Source organism: Spermophilus citellus (genome assembly GCF_964194105.1).
Source record: "Spermophilus citellus genome assembly, chromosome: 3".
In the NCBI taxonomy this organism is placed as follows: Eukaryota; Metazoa; Chordata; class Mammalia; order Rodentia; family Sciuridae; genus Spermophilus; species Spermophilus citellus.
In genome coordinates, this window is record NC_138184.1 from 73,376,546 (window position 1) to 73,390,650 (window position 14,105).

A 14,105-nucleotide genomic window follows, 5' to 3' on the forward strand; every position below is an offset into this window, starting at 1 on the left:
TGGATGTTGTGGCACACACCTGTAATCCCAGCTACTCAGGAGAATTATAAGGTCAAGGCCAATCTGTACAATTTAGTGAGACTTATCTCAAAATAATATAAAAACAAATTTTTTAGTTGTCAACGGAGCTTTATTTTATTTATTTATATGTGACACTAAGAATCAAACTTATGCCTCACACATGGTAGGCAAGTACTCTACCACTGAGCCACAACCCAGCCCCTCAAAATAATTTTTAAAAGAGCTGGGGTGTGGGATTGGGGATTTAGCTCAGTGGCAAAGCACTTGCCTAGCGCACGCAAGGCCCTAAGTTTGATCCCCGGCCCTGGGAGAAAAAAAGGGGGCTGGGATGCGTCAGGTGCAATGGCACACACCTGTAATCCCAGCAGTTCATAAGGCTGAGGCAGGACAATCGTGAGTTCAAAGCCATCCTCAGCACCTTAGTGAGGCCCTAAGTAATTTAGTGAGACCCTGTCTCTAAATAAAAAAATAAAAAAATTAAATGCTATGGATGTGACTCAGTGGTTAAGCCTCCCTGCGTTCAATCTTGGTATCAAAAAAAAAAAAAAAAAAAAAGGATGGGTGTAGCTCAATGGTGTCATTGGTGGAACTCTTACCTAGCATATATGAGACCCTGGGTTCAATTCCCACAACCAAAAAATTTAAAAAGGTATCAATCTTTTTCTCTCCTTGCCATACATGAATTTACATTTTCTGGGTTGAAAGTATTAAGACACCATCATATCTGAGCCTTTGACCTGAAATAGTCACGTGAGAGGTGAGCTCTCCACGGATTTACAATCCAGCCTTTACTTGTTAATTTAAAAAGGTGGGGGACTGGGGCTGTAGCTAAGTGGCAGAGTACTTGCCTAGTATATGTGAGGCACTGGGTGTGATCCTTAGCACCACATTAAAAATAAATAAATAAAAGCATTCTGTCCAACTACAACTACAAAAAAAAAAAAAAAAAAAAAAGGCAGAGATCTGTGTGTGATAGCACATGCCCATAATCTCAGCTCCTCAGACCCTGAGGCAGATGCATCATTAAATCAAGGACAGCCAGCAACTTAGCAAGACCCTGTTTCAAAATAAAAAAAAAAAAAAAAAAAAATAAGAGGGAGCTAGAGTTGTAGTTCAGTGGTAGAGTGCTTGCCTAAGCATGTGTGAGGCACTGGGTTTGATTCTCAGCATCACATATAAATAAAATAAAGGTACATTGACAACTAAAAACATATTTAAAAATAAAATAAGAGGGCTGGGGGATGTAGCCAGTGGTAGAGCACCTCTGAGTTCAATACCACAAGAAAAAAAAATAAAATAAAATAAAAACAAGCAAGGAATTGGAGTATAAACAAAGTCAAATCTATGTTTTTGTTGGTTGTTAGGAGAATCTGCTTGAGGAAGTGTCCTGGTCATCTGTGCCCATGGGTAACTTCTCCCCACCCTGCCTTTTTTTCTTGCCAGCCTCCTGCCTGCCCGATGGGACTGCTCTGGAGCCCGAGTACTACTTCTCCACCATCAGCTCCAGTTTCTCAGTCTCTCCTCTGTTCAATGGCATCACCTATAAAGAGTTCAATATTCCCCTAGAAATGCTTCGGGAACTTTTAAACTTGGTAAGCAAAGCACTGATGGATTAAAAAAAAAAAAAAAACTGATCATGGGATGGGGATATCAGTGAAATTGCCAGGGATGGAAGCCTGTTTTTCTTTTTTTTTCTTGTTTTTTTTTTCAGTATTAGGTATTGAACCCAGAGGCACTTTACCACCAACCTTTTTTATTTTTCTTTCTTTTTTTTTTTTTTTTAAGAGAGAGAATTTTTTTTTAATATTTATTTTTTAGTTTTTGGCGGACACAACATCTTTCTTTGTATGTGGTGCTGAGGATTGAACCCGGGCTGCGCGCATGCCAGGCGAGCACGCTACCGCTTGAGCCACATCCCCAGCCCTATTTCTTTTTTTTATTTGTTCTAATTAGTTATACATGACAATAGAATGCATTTGGACATATTGTGTGCAAATGAAGCACAACTTCTCATTCCTCTGGCTGTACATGGTGCAGAGTCTCACCAGTAGTGTAATCATACATGTATATAAGGTAATAATGTCTTTCTCATTCTGTTGTCCTTCCCATCCCCACAGCCCCACTACTCCTCTCATTCCCTCACTCTTTTTATTATAAGACAGGGTCTCGCTAAATTGCTGAGGCTGGCCTCAAACTTGTGATCCCCTTGCCTTCGTTTCCCCAGTTGCTGGGATTATAGATTATAGACATAGACTACCACACCCTGGAAGCCTATCTTGTTTTAGGGGAAAACTTTGAGTACAGATGACATCTGGTCCCAAGTACTCACCTGAAGTTCTTGGGAGCAGATGTATTTCGGGTTTAGGATTTTTTTTGGGGTTTTAGAATTGTACATATAGTAATGAGATGTTTTGTGGATGGGACCCAAGTCTAAGCACAAAATTCATATGTGTTTCATAAATACCTTATACACACAATCTGAAGATAATTTTATACAATTTTGTGGGAGTTTTTTTTTTTGGGGGGGGGAGGTTGGGGGAGATGAGGTCTTGCTGTATTGCCCAGGATGGCCTTGAATTCCTAGGCTCAAGTAATCTTGTCTCAGCCTCCCAAGTTGCAGAGACTAAGTGCATGCCACTGAGCCTGGCTTATATAGTGTTGGGTGTTTTTGGTACCAGGGATTGAATTCAAGGGCACTCGACCACTGAACCACATCCCCAGCCCTATTTTGTATTTTATTTAGAGACAGGGTCTCACTGAGTTGCTTAGCGCCTCACCGTCTGGATTTGAACTCACAATCCTACTGTGTCAGCCTCCCAAACTGCTGAGATTACCAGGCGTGCACCGCCATGCCTGGCTTATATAGTGTTTTTAATAATTTTATGTGACTCAATACATGAAGGTAGGTGTGGAATATTCCACTTGTTGCAACAAGTTAGTGCTAAAAATGTTTCAGATTTGACACATTTCAGATTTTCACAATAGGGATGCTCAACCTGTACTAGTATTTCCAAGTATAATTTAGAAGTTGTGAATTTGCAGATTAAAGAAGGAAGGAGTGGGAGCTGGAGTTGTGGTTCAGTAGTAGAGCGCTTGCTTAGTACAAGTAAGACACTGGGTTCGATCCCTAGCATCACATTAAAAAAAAAAAAAGTATTGTGTCCATCTACAGCTAAAAATATTAAAAAGAAGAAGGAAGAAGGGTGGCATTTAAAAAATCATTGTGTATAATTTAATCCTTTCAGCAAGCATGTAGAGGCAATAGCAGCCCCATTTAGAAGTAAAGAAATCATTGTCAAGTACATCAAGGATAGTCAGGCCAAGGGCAGGCTAGGCTTAGTCCAAGGATTCACATTCCACTAATCCAGTGCTTTTTGTTTGTACCTGACTCTACAGGTACAGTTTTGAAAACAGATCTGTGGCCAGATCTAGGGGCCCTGAAGTTCTTACTGTAGAACTGTGTGGTTCAAGATAGATTTGAGTGGGTAGGAATGACACCATTATTGATGAGAGATTCCAAAGATCAAATATTCTATTTTGAAAACTAAGAAATGAAAACACTGGAAAGCATGGAACATGCACTAGAGAGAGCAGCCATGTGATATGTGGAGGTGAATAGAAATCACTTGGAGAATAGATTTATTTAGGTTGAAAATGAAAGAAGATATTAAAACATAGGTGACAGGGCTGGGAGTACAGTTCAGTGGTAGAGTGTAAGCCCTACATTTGATCTCCAATACTGTTTAAAAAAAAAAAACTGTAGTGGGTAATTAAAAAGGATGGAGCCATAATGAATTGCTAAATGGCTTAGTGTGGATTTTGTTTTGTTTATTTTGTTTGTGATACCAGGGATTGAACCCAGGGGGCACACTACAACTAACCTACATCCCCAGCACTTTTTATTTTTTATTTCAAGACAGGGTCTTGCCAAGTTTCTGAGACTGGCCTTGAACTCCAGATCCCCTGACCTCCACCTCCCAAGATGCTAGGATTGCAGGCATGAGCCACTGCACAGGCCCCTAGAATATTTTTGAAATTTCTCTCCAGAAGGAATTTTCTTAAACTGCTTCTCAGTGTGGATGTTCCAGACAAAATGGTGGTCCAGGTGGGCCATAGCCTTCACAGATGGCTCTTCTAGTACCATGTCAGAAATCCTTATTTAAGCTTAAATATTGCATATACTTTCTTTTTTTTTTTTTTTTTTTTTTTAAAGAGAGAGAGAGAGAGAGAGAGAGAGAGAATTTTATTTATTTTTTAGTTTTTTCGGTGAACACAACATCTTTGTATGTGGTGCTGAGGATCGAACCCGGGCCACACGCATGCCAGGCGAGCACGCTACCACTTGAGCCACATCTCCAGCCCCTGCATATACTTTCTTGAGGGAATTTTTTTTCAAGATTTTTAATTTTCTAAGTTTAGGTTTTCTTTTAATATTTATTGTTTTTTAGTTTTTTAGGTGGACTCAATATCTTTATTTTATTTTTATGTGGTGCTGAGTGAGAATTGAACCCAGTGCCTCATGCATGCTAGGCGAGCACGCTACCACTTGAGCCACATCCCCAGCCCCTAGGTTTTCTTTTGGGCAATTTTTATTTATTCTGTTGTGTTATCATTATTTATATATTTTGGAAATGACCTTCATCAAGTATTACAGTTAAAGGGGGGAGCAATTTATCAAATGATTCTGTAGCTGACTGAATAATCTGTTCCTTTACTAAATTCCATTTAGAGAACAGATGAAAATAATTGCTTCTATTAGAAACTTAGCTGGATGTGGTGTTATGTACCTGTGATTCCAACTACTCCAGAGTCTGAAGCAACCAGGAGTTCAAGATAAGCCTGGCCAACATAGCAAAACACAATCCTATCTTTAAAAAAAAGCAAATGCATGCCTTCTTTTGAGGTCTAGGGATGTAGATTAGTGGCAGAGCACTTGGTTAGCATGTGTGTGGGTCTCTGTACCAACAACAACAACAAAAATTGAATTTAAAATATGTTAAAAAAAGATAAATTTAAATATGTTAAAAAAAGGTAAATAAATGGAATTTAAAACAGGTGGTCCTGTTTAAATACTTAGAAGAGCCAGTGCACCAGGACCTAGAGGGAAAGGGGAGCCCTCAGTGTCAGAGGACTGGCTGTGAGTGTGTTCTAGTTGTCTGAGAGGGGATTGTTGGAGGATATCACACAAATATACTTGTTAACTCCTGATGGATGAAATGTCAAATGTCAGATGAATAGAATCTGGACACTTTCACATCCTGGAGATGGAAATAAAATGGCAAATTTAAGAAAATTGGTTCTTTTTCTTTGTTTTTTTTTTTTTAATTTTGTTTTTAGTTGTATATGGACATAGTGCCTTTATTTATTTTTATGTGATGCTGAAGATCAAACCCCAGTGCCTCACATGGGCTAGGCAAGCAGTCTACCACTGAGATACACACCCAGCCCCTCTTTTCTTTTGTTTTTAATGTCATTCCTATGTAGGGTAAGAAAAGAAGTCCCAAGTGATGCCACAAACAGGAGATTTTGTGCATATTGTTTGACTTACAGCCATAATTTATATGTTGTTAGCTTATTATTTTCATATTTTTCACCACATGAATTCATTATGGTTCTTTAGGTTTGTTTGTTTTGTTTTTATGCCAGGGATCAAACTCAGGGCCTTGGGAATGCTAAGCACACCCTCTACCACTGAAATACATCCCCAGCCTTGTTATGGGTTCTTTTTGAACCTCATTTGCACTTTGGTAGAAAGAGCTAATGTTCCTATCTCTTTATTCCGTCAATTGCTTCATGAGGTTTTGTCTCCCTGACAGGTGAAGAAAATTGTTGAGGAGCCTGTTCTCAAATCCTTAGATGCGGTTGTAGCCAGTGTGATAGAGGTAGGTCCCTTCTGAGGGCATTACTACAAAATTGGCCTAATTTTAAACATCTACAGGGAGAAAGCGGATGATTCATGTGGGGGCTGGGGTAAAAGGGATTAGCAGTGAGTTTTTAGCTTAATTTAACCGTAGTTCCATGTAATAGCAACACACCTGCCACCTGAGCACCTGCTCTGTACCTGGTTTTAAATATATCACCTCACAGTGCCTCTGACAAGTAGTCATTTTTTCTGTTTCACAACTGGAAAGTAAAGGTTCGTGGGGGCTAACCAATGTGCTCACATAGTATACTGTGGGAGTTGGGAATCCAGCTTGTGTCTATGACTTTTATCTTCCTTTCTCCTTTTGTGCTTCCATAGCTTCTCCAAGTTGAGAGCTGCACTTTATAGGCACAGTAGGCCCTGACTTTTAAGTTAAGGGGTGTGTATCTGGGAAACTACGGCTCATAGCTTTATAAAGTCATTTCTGGGAGATCTCAAAAACTCGGGGAACATTTGAGTCAGGGCCCTTTTGACTGTATCTAGAGAGGTTGCTGTTTTCTAGGCTGATTATTGTCATATGGGTATGCCAAACACAGATTCTAATTTAAGCCTAATGTGCTTTCTCTCTCCTGATTCTGAGACACATAGGGTGTAATGCTGCTGGAGCTCAGGTTTGAAGTGGGGAAGAACTTCTAGGAACCAAATCTTAAGTTTGTAATGCGACACTTCCTACCTTGCCTGCAGCGCTTTGCAGGTTGTTGTCCTACCCACCAACTTGGACTGAATTTACAGTCTTAAGAGGCCTCTTGGTTTCTCTTGTCAGGGAATAGTCATGTATGACTGAGGGAAGGCTAGGGAGACAAGGATTGAGAGTTAGCCAGGGCAGTCTGACAGCTAGAGACTTCTTGGATCTGCACTCCAGCTCTAATGAAGAGCATCATTTTGCGTCCTAAGGGTTGAGTTGAAGCTCCATGGGGCTCCCTTTTAGGGCTAGTTTTATGGGTAGAAAGGGAAGGCTGGTAATGTAGGATCCTGAGACTCTCCTTCCTATTGGACCAGAGCAGTTTCTGATATTTTGTTTTCTAAATTGAACTGTAATATAAACATCCATTTCAAGAAATGGTTTCATGTCTCAAAAAAAAAAGATATTTGAAATGCTGACTTAGTGTTACTGTAATATATTAATATTCATAATCACTAGTGGTTTTGTGTACTTATTATGTTCTAGACACTATGATAAGACTTTACTTAACTGATTCCTTTAATCTCACAACAATCTCTAGTTTACAGAAAGGACTGAGTCTTTACAGGGTTAAGGACTTCAGAGTACATAGCTAGTGAGTGCTGGAGAGCTAGGCTTTGGATATGAGGGCAGTGGGACTCAAAGCCTCATACTTTACCTTTTTTTTTTTTTTCAATTGATTTTATTTTTTTAAATACACGACAGCGGAATGCATTACAATTCTTCTTATACATATAGAGCACAGTTTTTTATATCTTTGTATATAAAGTATGTTTACTCTAATTCATGCCTTTATACATGTACTTTGGGTTTTTTTTTTTTTGCATTACAATTCTTCTTACACATGTATACCACAATTTTTCATATCTCTGTTTGTATATAAAGTATTTTGACACCCAATTCGAATCTTCATACATGTACTTTGGACTTTAGATAATGATGTCCATCACTTTCACCATCCTTGCTAATCCCCTGCCCCCTCCCTTTCCCTCCCACCCCTCTTTTCTATCTAGAATTCATCCAATTCTCCCATGTTCCCCCTCCCTACCCCACTATGAGTCAGCCTCCTTATATCAGAGGAAATATTCAGTATTTTCCATCCCTGAAATATTCAGGGATGGAATCAAACTAAAAAGTTTCTTAGCAAAAGAAACAATCTGTGAGGTGAAAAGAGAGCCTACATCCTGGGAGCAAATTTTTACCCCTCACATATCAAATAGAGCACTAATCTCTAGGGTATATAAAGAACTCAAAAAGCTAAGCACCGAAAAAACAAATAACCCAATCAACAAATGGGCCAAGGACCTGAACAGACATTTCTCAGAAGAGGATATACAATCAATCAAACTTTACTCTTACATTATCTAAGTCTCTGGAGTGAGATCCCTGATCGCAACTCTCCCAGTCTCATTTCTTCATCCGTGTTCTAAAAGGGTGTTGTGAAGACTATGTGCAGTAATGTCCTTAAAGTCATTATTACAGAGCCCATCACCAGCACTTAGTTAATTATTAATTAATATCAGTGTTCACCTGAAAGCTGGCATGCCTCTTACACTCTCTACATCATTCTTGTGTTCTCCATGTGACTTTTCCCCTTTCCAAGGGACTCTCCCCTCCACCAGCCTTGCACAGTATACCCCTTCCTATCCACTCTCCTTTAACCCATTTAAACTGGTAATATACATATGTTAAGGATTGCATCTTACTTAATTCATTAGGGCTTGTGTGAAATTTTCCTCAGTGCTACATTTCTGATGAGATTGCTAAAGAATAATTCAAAATGAATTTAATTACAAAATGTGAGCTCAATCTGAAGGTGCCCTAGCTGTAGTGTCTACCTATAGAGAGAGTAATAGGCAGGATTGGATTCCTTGGCCTGGTGGCCCCCTGTCTGTCTTTTCCCTCTTCTGTCTTTCCATGTCCCTGTTCAGGCCATTGATGGTGAGCTGTCATCAATAAGAAGGGCAGTTCTTTTGTTGAAGGTATAGATGGTTGCTACCTCAGGCATCTCTGCACTGCATCCTCCTCCTCCTTTCTTTGGCTTCATGCTTAAGAAGAGTAGAAAGTAATTAAAGTGTCTGAATAGTGAGTCATGATAAGTAGTTGTTCCATTTTGATTGCTAAATAATAAATACAATAGTCTGCTGGGCCTCTGCATACAAGGCAACAGGCATCACAGGAGAATTTCTGCTCTGTGGTCACTTGCCCTTTTCCTCTACAGGCCAACCCCAGTGCTGATCTCTACTACACAACCTTCAGTGACCCCCTCTATCTGACCATGTTTAAGATGCTACGTGATACTCTATACTACATGAAAGGTGAGGACTGTTGGCACATGTGTCTGTGCAGGCAGGAGAATGGACTTCTCAACTGCCATTACAGACTGGTGCTTGCTTTCTGCTAGGGCCACTTAAAAAATAAACACAAGAACAGGGCACACTGGCCCACAACTGTAGTCCCAGCTACTTGGGATTACTTGAACCTGCGTGTTTGAAGCCAGCCTGGACAACATAGCAAGACCTTGCCTAAAAAAAATAAAGAAAACACCACATATATGAGCAATATGGTTACATGACTGAAATTTGGGGGGAAAAGCAAATAAGAAAAATAAGTCTTAAGGACCCCATTCCTAGGAATTATGACTTTTTTGGTGGATTTATTTCTTAAGGCATTTTTCTAACATGTACATTTTATATATTGTCTGTTTAGCTCATGATTTTACACATCCAATTTAGACAGAAAATTTTTAAAAATGAAGGACTTACAATAACTTTACTCAGATATAATATCTTACTAGTTTTGCATGCACATACAAAAAAATTTCACTGAACTACACTACAGCCTTTTTTTATTTTGAGACACAAAGTTGCCAAGACTAGCTTTGAATTTGCAATCTTCTTGCCTCAACCTCCTGAATAGCTTGTAATCATGTGCCACTGAGCCCAGCTCTTTTATACATTTTTTTTATTTACTTTTTAGTTGTAGTTGGACATAATACCTTTATTTCACTTACTTATTTTTACATGGTGCTGAGAATCGAACCCACGGTCTCGCACGTGCCAAGCAAGCGCTCTACCGCTGAGCCACAACCCCAGCCCATCTTTTGTACATTTTTAAAAACATTTTTCTACATTCTTTCCTCACACCATTAAGTGTTTTTCATAAGCAGGTTTTAATGAGCATGTAATAATAGTCTTTAATGTAGATATGCCTTAATTTAACCATTCCTAATCTGATTCTGAGGGCTATGGGAAGTCTAGCCTGTCAGAATGTAGGAGAGGGGTCAAGGATGACTCAGCCTGGCTTCACAATCCAGGAGCCCTCAAGTTCTTCCTTTTACCCAGGCTATGTGTTGCTGGCTTCCTCAGCTGGTCTGACTTGTGCCTATCAACGGTAACTCTCCTGAATTTTCCTGGCCCATGGATGAGAATTTGAAAACAAACTCTGGGTGCTCCAAAGATCCAGGGAACATTTTTCAGCCTCCAACCAGTTTTTTTCCTTGTAACTAGTATCCTTTCCTCTTTTTTTACTATCATAAAGTACTGCCTATTGTCAGTTGAATCAGTTTCTGTGATCACACATCCCTTTTATGTGTTTTAGATTTTAGTATATAGAGTGCTTAAAGCAAAGCTTGGTGAACTGGGGATATCACTCATTGGTAAAATGCTTACTTAGCATGTGTGAGTCCTGGGTTCATTCCCAGCACCAACGAAAACAATTAACCGACCACAACAATAATAACAATAACCAAAAAAGAAAAAAAAAGAGCATGTCTTAGACTTCCCTGGAAATTATAATTTCTTTATTTTTATTTTTATTTTTTTGAGAGAGAGAGAATTTTTTAATATTTATTTTTCAGTTTTCGGTGGACACAACATCTTTATTTTATTTTATGTGGTGCTGAGGATTGAACCCAGCGCCCCGCGAATGCCAGGCGAGCACGTTACTGCTTGAGCCACATCCCCAGCCCCTGGAAATTATAATTTCTTATGGCTGCCAGGTAGTTTGCATGTGGAGAACTATTGTGCACAGCCTATCCAGGCTTTTCCCAATGGGTATTCTTGAAACCGCAATAGCCAGCATTAAATGTTACCCTTCTTTTTGTTAGAGAGGAAAAGACCATAACGATTGACAGCCACTTGTTGTTTTCTGATGTAGTTTTGTTTTTAGCTATGACACTTCCCTCTTTCCCACAGACCTCCCCACTTCCTTTGTGAAGGAGATCCATGATTTTGTATTGGAACAGTTTAATACAAGCCAAGGGGAGCTCCAGAAGATTCTACATGATGCAGACCGGATCCACAATGAACTGAGCCCCCTCAAACTGCGCTGCCAGGCAAATGCTGCCTGCGTGGACCTTATGGTGTGGGCTGTGAAGGATGAACAGGGTGAGCCTGCCTGCCTAGGAAAACAGACTGCTTTCCTTGCCCTGTGAGCTCTTGGCATGCCCTGGGTTCTTCCTCTCAAGAGCTTCTCAAAATGACTTCTAGAATTTTTGGCTGTGTTACTAGCATAGGCAATCATATTAGGAGTCGCCACCTTCTGGGTATATACAGAGCTGGGCTCCTGCTGTGGGCTGGATATCTGTAGTTCTCTCCTAATAGGATAAACTAGACCTGGGAGGAAGGGGAAACCCAAGGCTACAGGGCCTGTGTGGTGTTTTGGCAGTTTTTTGTGGTTTTTTTGCCAGTTCTTTAGGCTTTTCTGTGGAGAGGTGGATGCTCAGAGCTAGAGGCCGTGGACTTGGTCTGGGATAAAGTGGAATGGGAAGTGTTCTTACAGAATGGAACACTGCACAATGAGAGAGAGGGCTTAGGACCACTGCAGAATGAGAGGGCTTAGGACTAGCAGAGAGAAGACAGAGTTACCCATAGTACAGGATACCTGCCTCCAAACTCATTCTGGTGTGGCCCTCTTATTAAGCTTGTAACAAATGTGTCTCTGGAGTTTAATTAAATTTTATGATTAACAGAGATTATTTTGTAAATATTGGACTTTGATGATTATTTGTACCCTCCTCTGATTTTTGAGTTAAGGTGCAGAAAATCTTTGCATCAAGCTGTCTGAGAAGCTGCAGTCCAAGACATCCAGCAAAGTCATCATTGCACATTTACCCTTGCTTATCTGCTGCCTGCAGGTCAGTTTCACTTGATGATTGAGATACTCGAATCCCATCCATGGAGCATCCTTCTTACCTGTTCAGGCTGTGATTGATTCTCCAGCAGCAGAGACAGACTGTAATATGAGCTGTTGTTTTTAGAACTTTTACTAGAGCCTGTTGTGGACACAGTTCTTTACTGAGTGTGGGCTGCCGTCTACAGGATGCCAGGGATTTGTGTAAGTGGCATCCAGGAACAGCTTTCCTTGAAGAGGGCCTTGAATCTTTTTTTATTTTGAAGCTGCCTCATATCTGCTGGGTGATGCCCAAGGCCAGCAGATGAAGAGCTGTGGGCATGTGCTATAGGGCTTCACAAGGAGGAGGTTATTCATCCACAATGCTTAGTTCTGCTCTGCTGAGATTCCATACTTGACATAATCCCACAGACTCCATACTTGCCATTGTTTAAAAAGCATATTTTATACCGTTTCTCCCTTAATTTGTTTCCAAAAGAAATTAGTACATGTTAATAATGCATATTTACTTTGTGTGGGAAAGAGTCAATACCATCCCACTTCCTTGTCTTTGCCTCATAGGAAGGTGGCCTCTGGGAGCTTTGACCTTGGAAGTTTTTTGTCAAACTTAGGCATTGAAAGGTTTGAGCATCTCACCGCTTGGGGCCTTCTCAGATAGTTCCTCTCAGGCTATGTGACAGGTTGATGTGTTGCAGGGATTGGGCCGCCTATGTGAGAGGTTTCCGGTGGTGGTACACTCGGTGACACCATCCTTGCGCGACTTCCTGGTCATTCCATCCCCAGTGCTGGTGAAGCTGTATAAGTACCACAGTCAGTACCACACAGGTAATAGACAACTATAGTTGATGCCTTGTTTCTAGTATCTAGTCCTTATATGCCTTTGAAGTCCTTAAATAAGGGGGGCCATGTGACTATGTGATTCCCTACATAGGTTATGTGACTGTACTTGAGCCTGTTCTTCCTCCATGCCTTTCCTTCCATCTTTTCCTACATGTCCCACACCATTCCTGAGTTTCAGGCCTTTCCTGTCCCTGCCTCCTTGTCCTATCACCACCAAAAGCCCCTTCTAGTTCCATTTTCTTTTTAGCATCTTCTCTCACTAAGATAGCCTACACTGCGAGTCCTGCATGCCCCAATGCTGGGCCAAGGAGCTTCATGTGCATAGCTATATCTAATCTCCACTGCCCTATGAGAGGATACTGACTCAGAGCAGATCTGGCAATGTAACAATAATTAGCATCAATTAAATAGCTGCTGTGCAAGAGACACTGATTAAGTACTCCTCATCCTACCTATAAAGGTGGGCATTTATATTTTCCCCCTTCAGATGACAACACCCAAACTCTGACTAGTTGAAAGTCCTCTCCCATTCCTCATAATAGGAAGGGTTTCTTAGGCCCCTGCTGCATACTTGTCTATATCTTTACCTTTGTGCACATTACTTAGATCACCCCCAAGGACGGGACTGTGCTTTACTAACCATTAGAACTGCATTTATGAGAGTGCTTATCAATATTTCTGAATGATTTATTAAGAAATTTGATTTGAATTTTTTAATTTAGTTGCTGGCAATGATATAAAAATCAGTGTCACCAATGAACATTCTGAATCGACCCTGAATGTCATGTCGGGCAAGAAGAGCCAGCCCTCCATGTATGAGCAGCTCCGTGACATCGCCATTGACAACATTTGCAGGTGGGAAGCCCTGAAGATGGAGGTTAGACCTAGGAAGAGGGAAATCTGTTTCAGATAGAGGCTAATTATAAAATAAGGAAGTTGAAAATTTCTGATTATTTTAAAAATATACTTGAGGCTGGAGTTGTAGCTCAGCAGTAGAGCGCTTGCCTAGCATGTGAGGCACTGGGTTTGATCCTCAGCACAGGAAATAAATAAATAAAACAAAGGTATTGTGTTCATCTACAACTTAAAAAAAATTTAGCAAAAACTATACTGGATCTAAAAAGAGGGATTATTATTTTTTAAAAAAGTAAACTACCTTCCTTTCTCTTCATAAAAATAATAAAAATGCTGGGGCCAGGGATATAGCTCAGTTGGTAGAGTGCTTGCTTCACATGTACAGGCCCTGGGTTCAATCCCCAACACCACACACACACACACACACACACACACACACACACCCCACACAAAAATAAATAAATAAATAAATAAGCTTATTAAAGAAAATGTATAATAAATAGAGAATGTTCTATTAGCCTGTCATTCAAAGAAACAACATATTGTTATTTTTTTCTGTTGTGATATTTAATATAATTTAGAGGTTTTTGTTTTTCTTTTTAAAAATGTGAGTATTCGGGCTGGGGATGTGGCTCAAGCAGTAGCGTGCTC

General features: G+C 40.2%; 1 protein-coding gene across 6 annotated transcripts in view; it reads left to right on the forward strand.

The window, feature by feature from the left end:
- Positions 1–14,105, forward strand: part of PI4KA (phosphatidylinositol 4-kinase alpha) — a 136,771-nt gene that overhangs the window by 42,200 nt on the left and 80,466 nt on the right. For 5 of the 6 annotated variants that reach the window (XR_014021141.1, XM_081286953.1, XM_081286951.1 and 2 more), the window contains 7 exons: positions 1,465–1,613; positions 5,838–5,903; positions 8,848–8,944; positions 10,823–11,014; positions 11,663–11,763; positions 12,455–12,584; positions 13,322–13,454. Coding sequence is in view for 5 of the 6 variants with exons in the window: in XM_081286953.1 (XP_081143079.1) it covers positions 1,465–1,613; positions 5,838–5,903; positions 8,848–8,944; positions 10,823–11,014; positions 11,663–11,763; positions 12,455–12,584; positions 13,322–13,454 (868 nt within the window). In the remaining variant the exon portion in view is untranslated. Of the gene's footprint in view, positions 1–1,464; positions 1,614–5,837; positions 5,904–8,572; positions 8,712–8,847; positions 8,945–10,822; positions 11,015–11,662; positions 11,764–12,454; positions 12,585–13,321; positions 13,455–14,105 lie in introns of those variants that run through there. The other variant, XM_081286955.1, reaches the window with a different exon arrangement.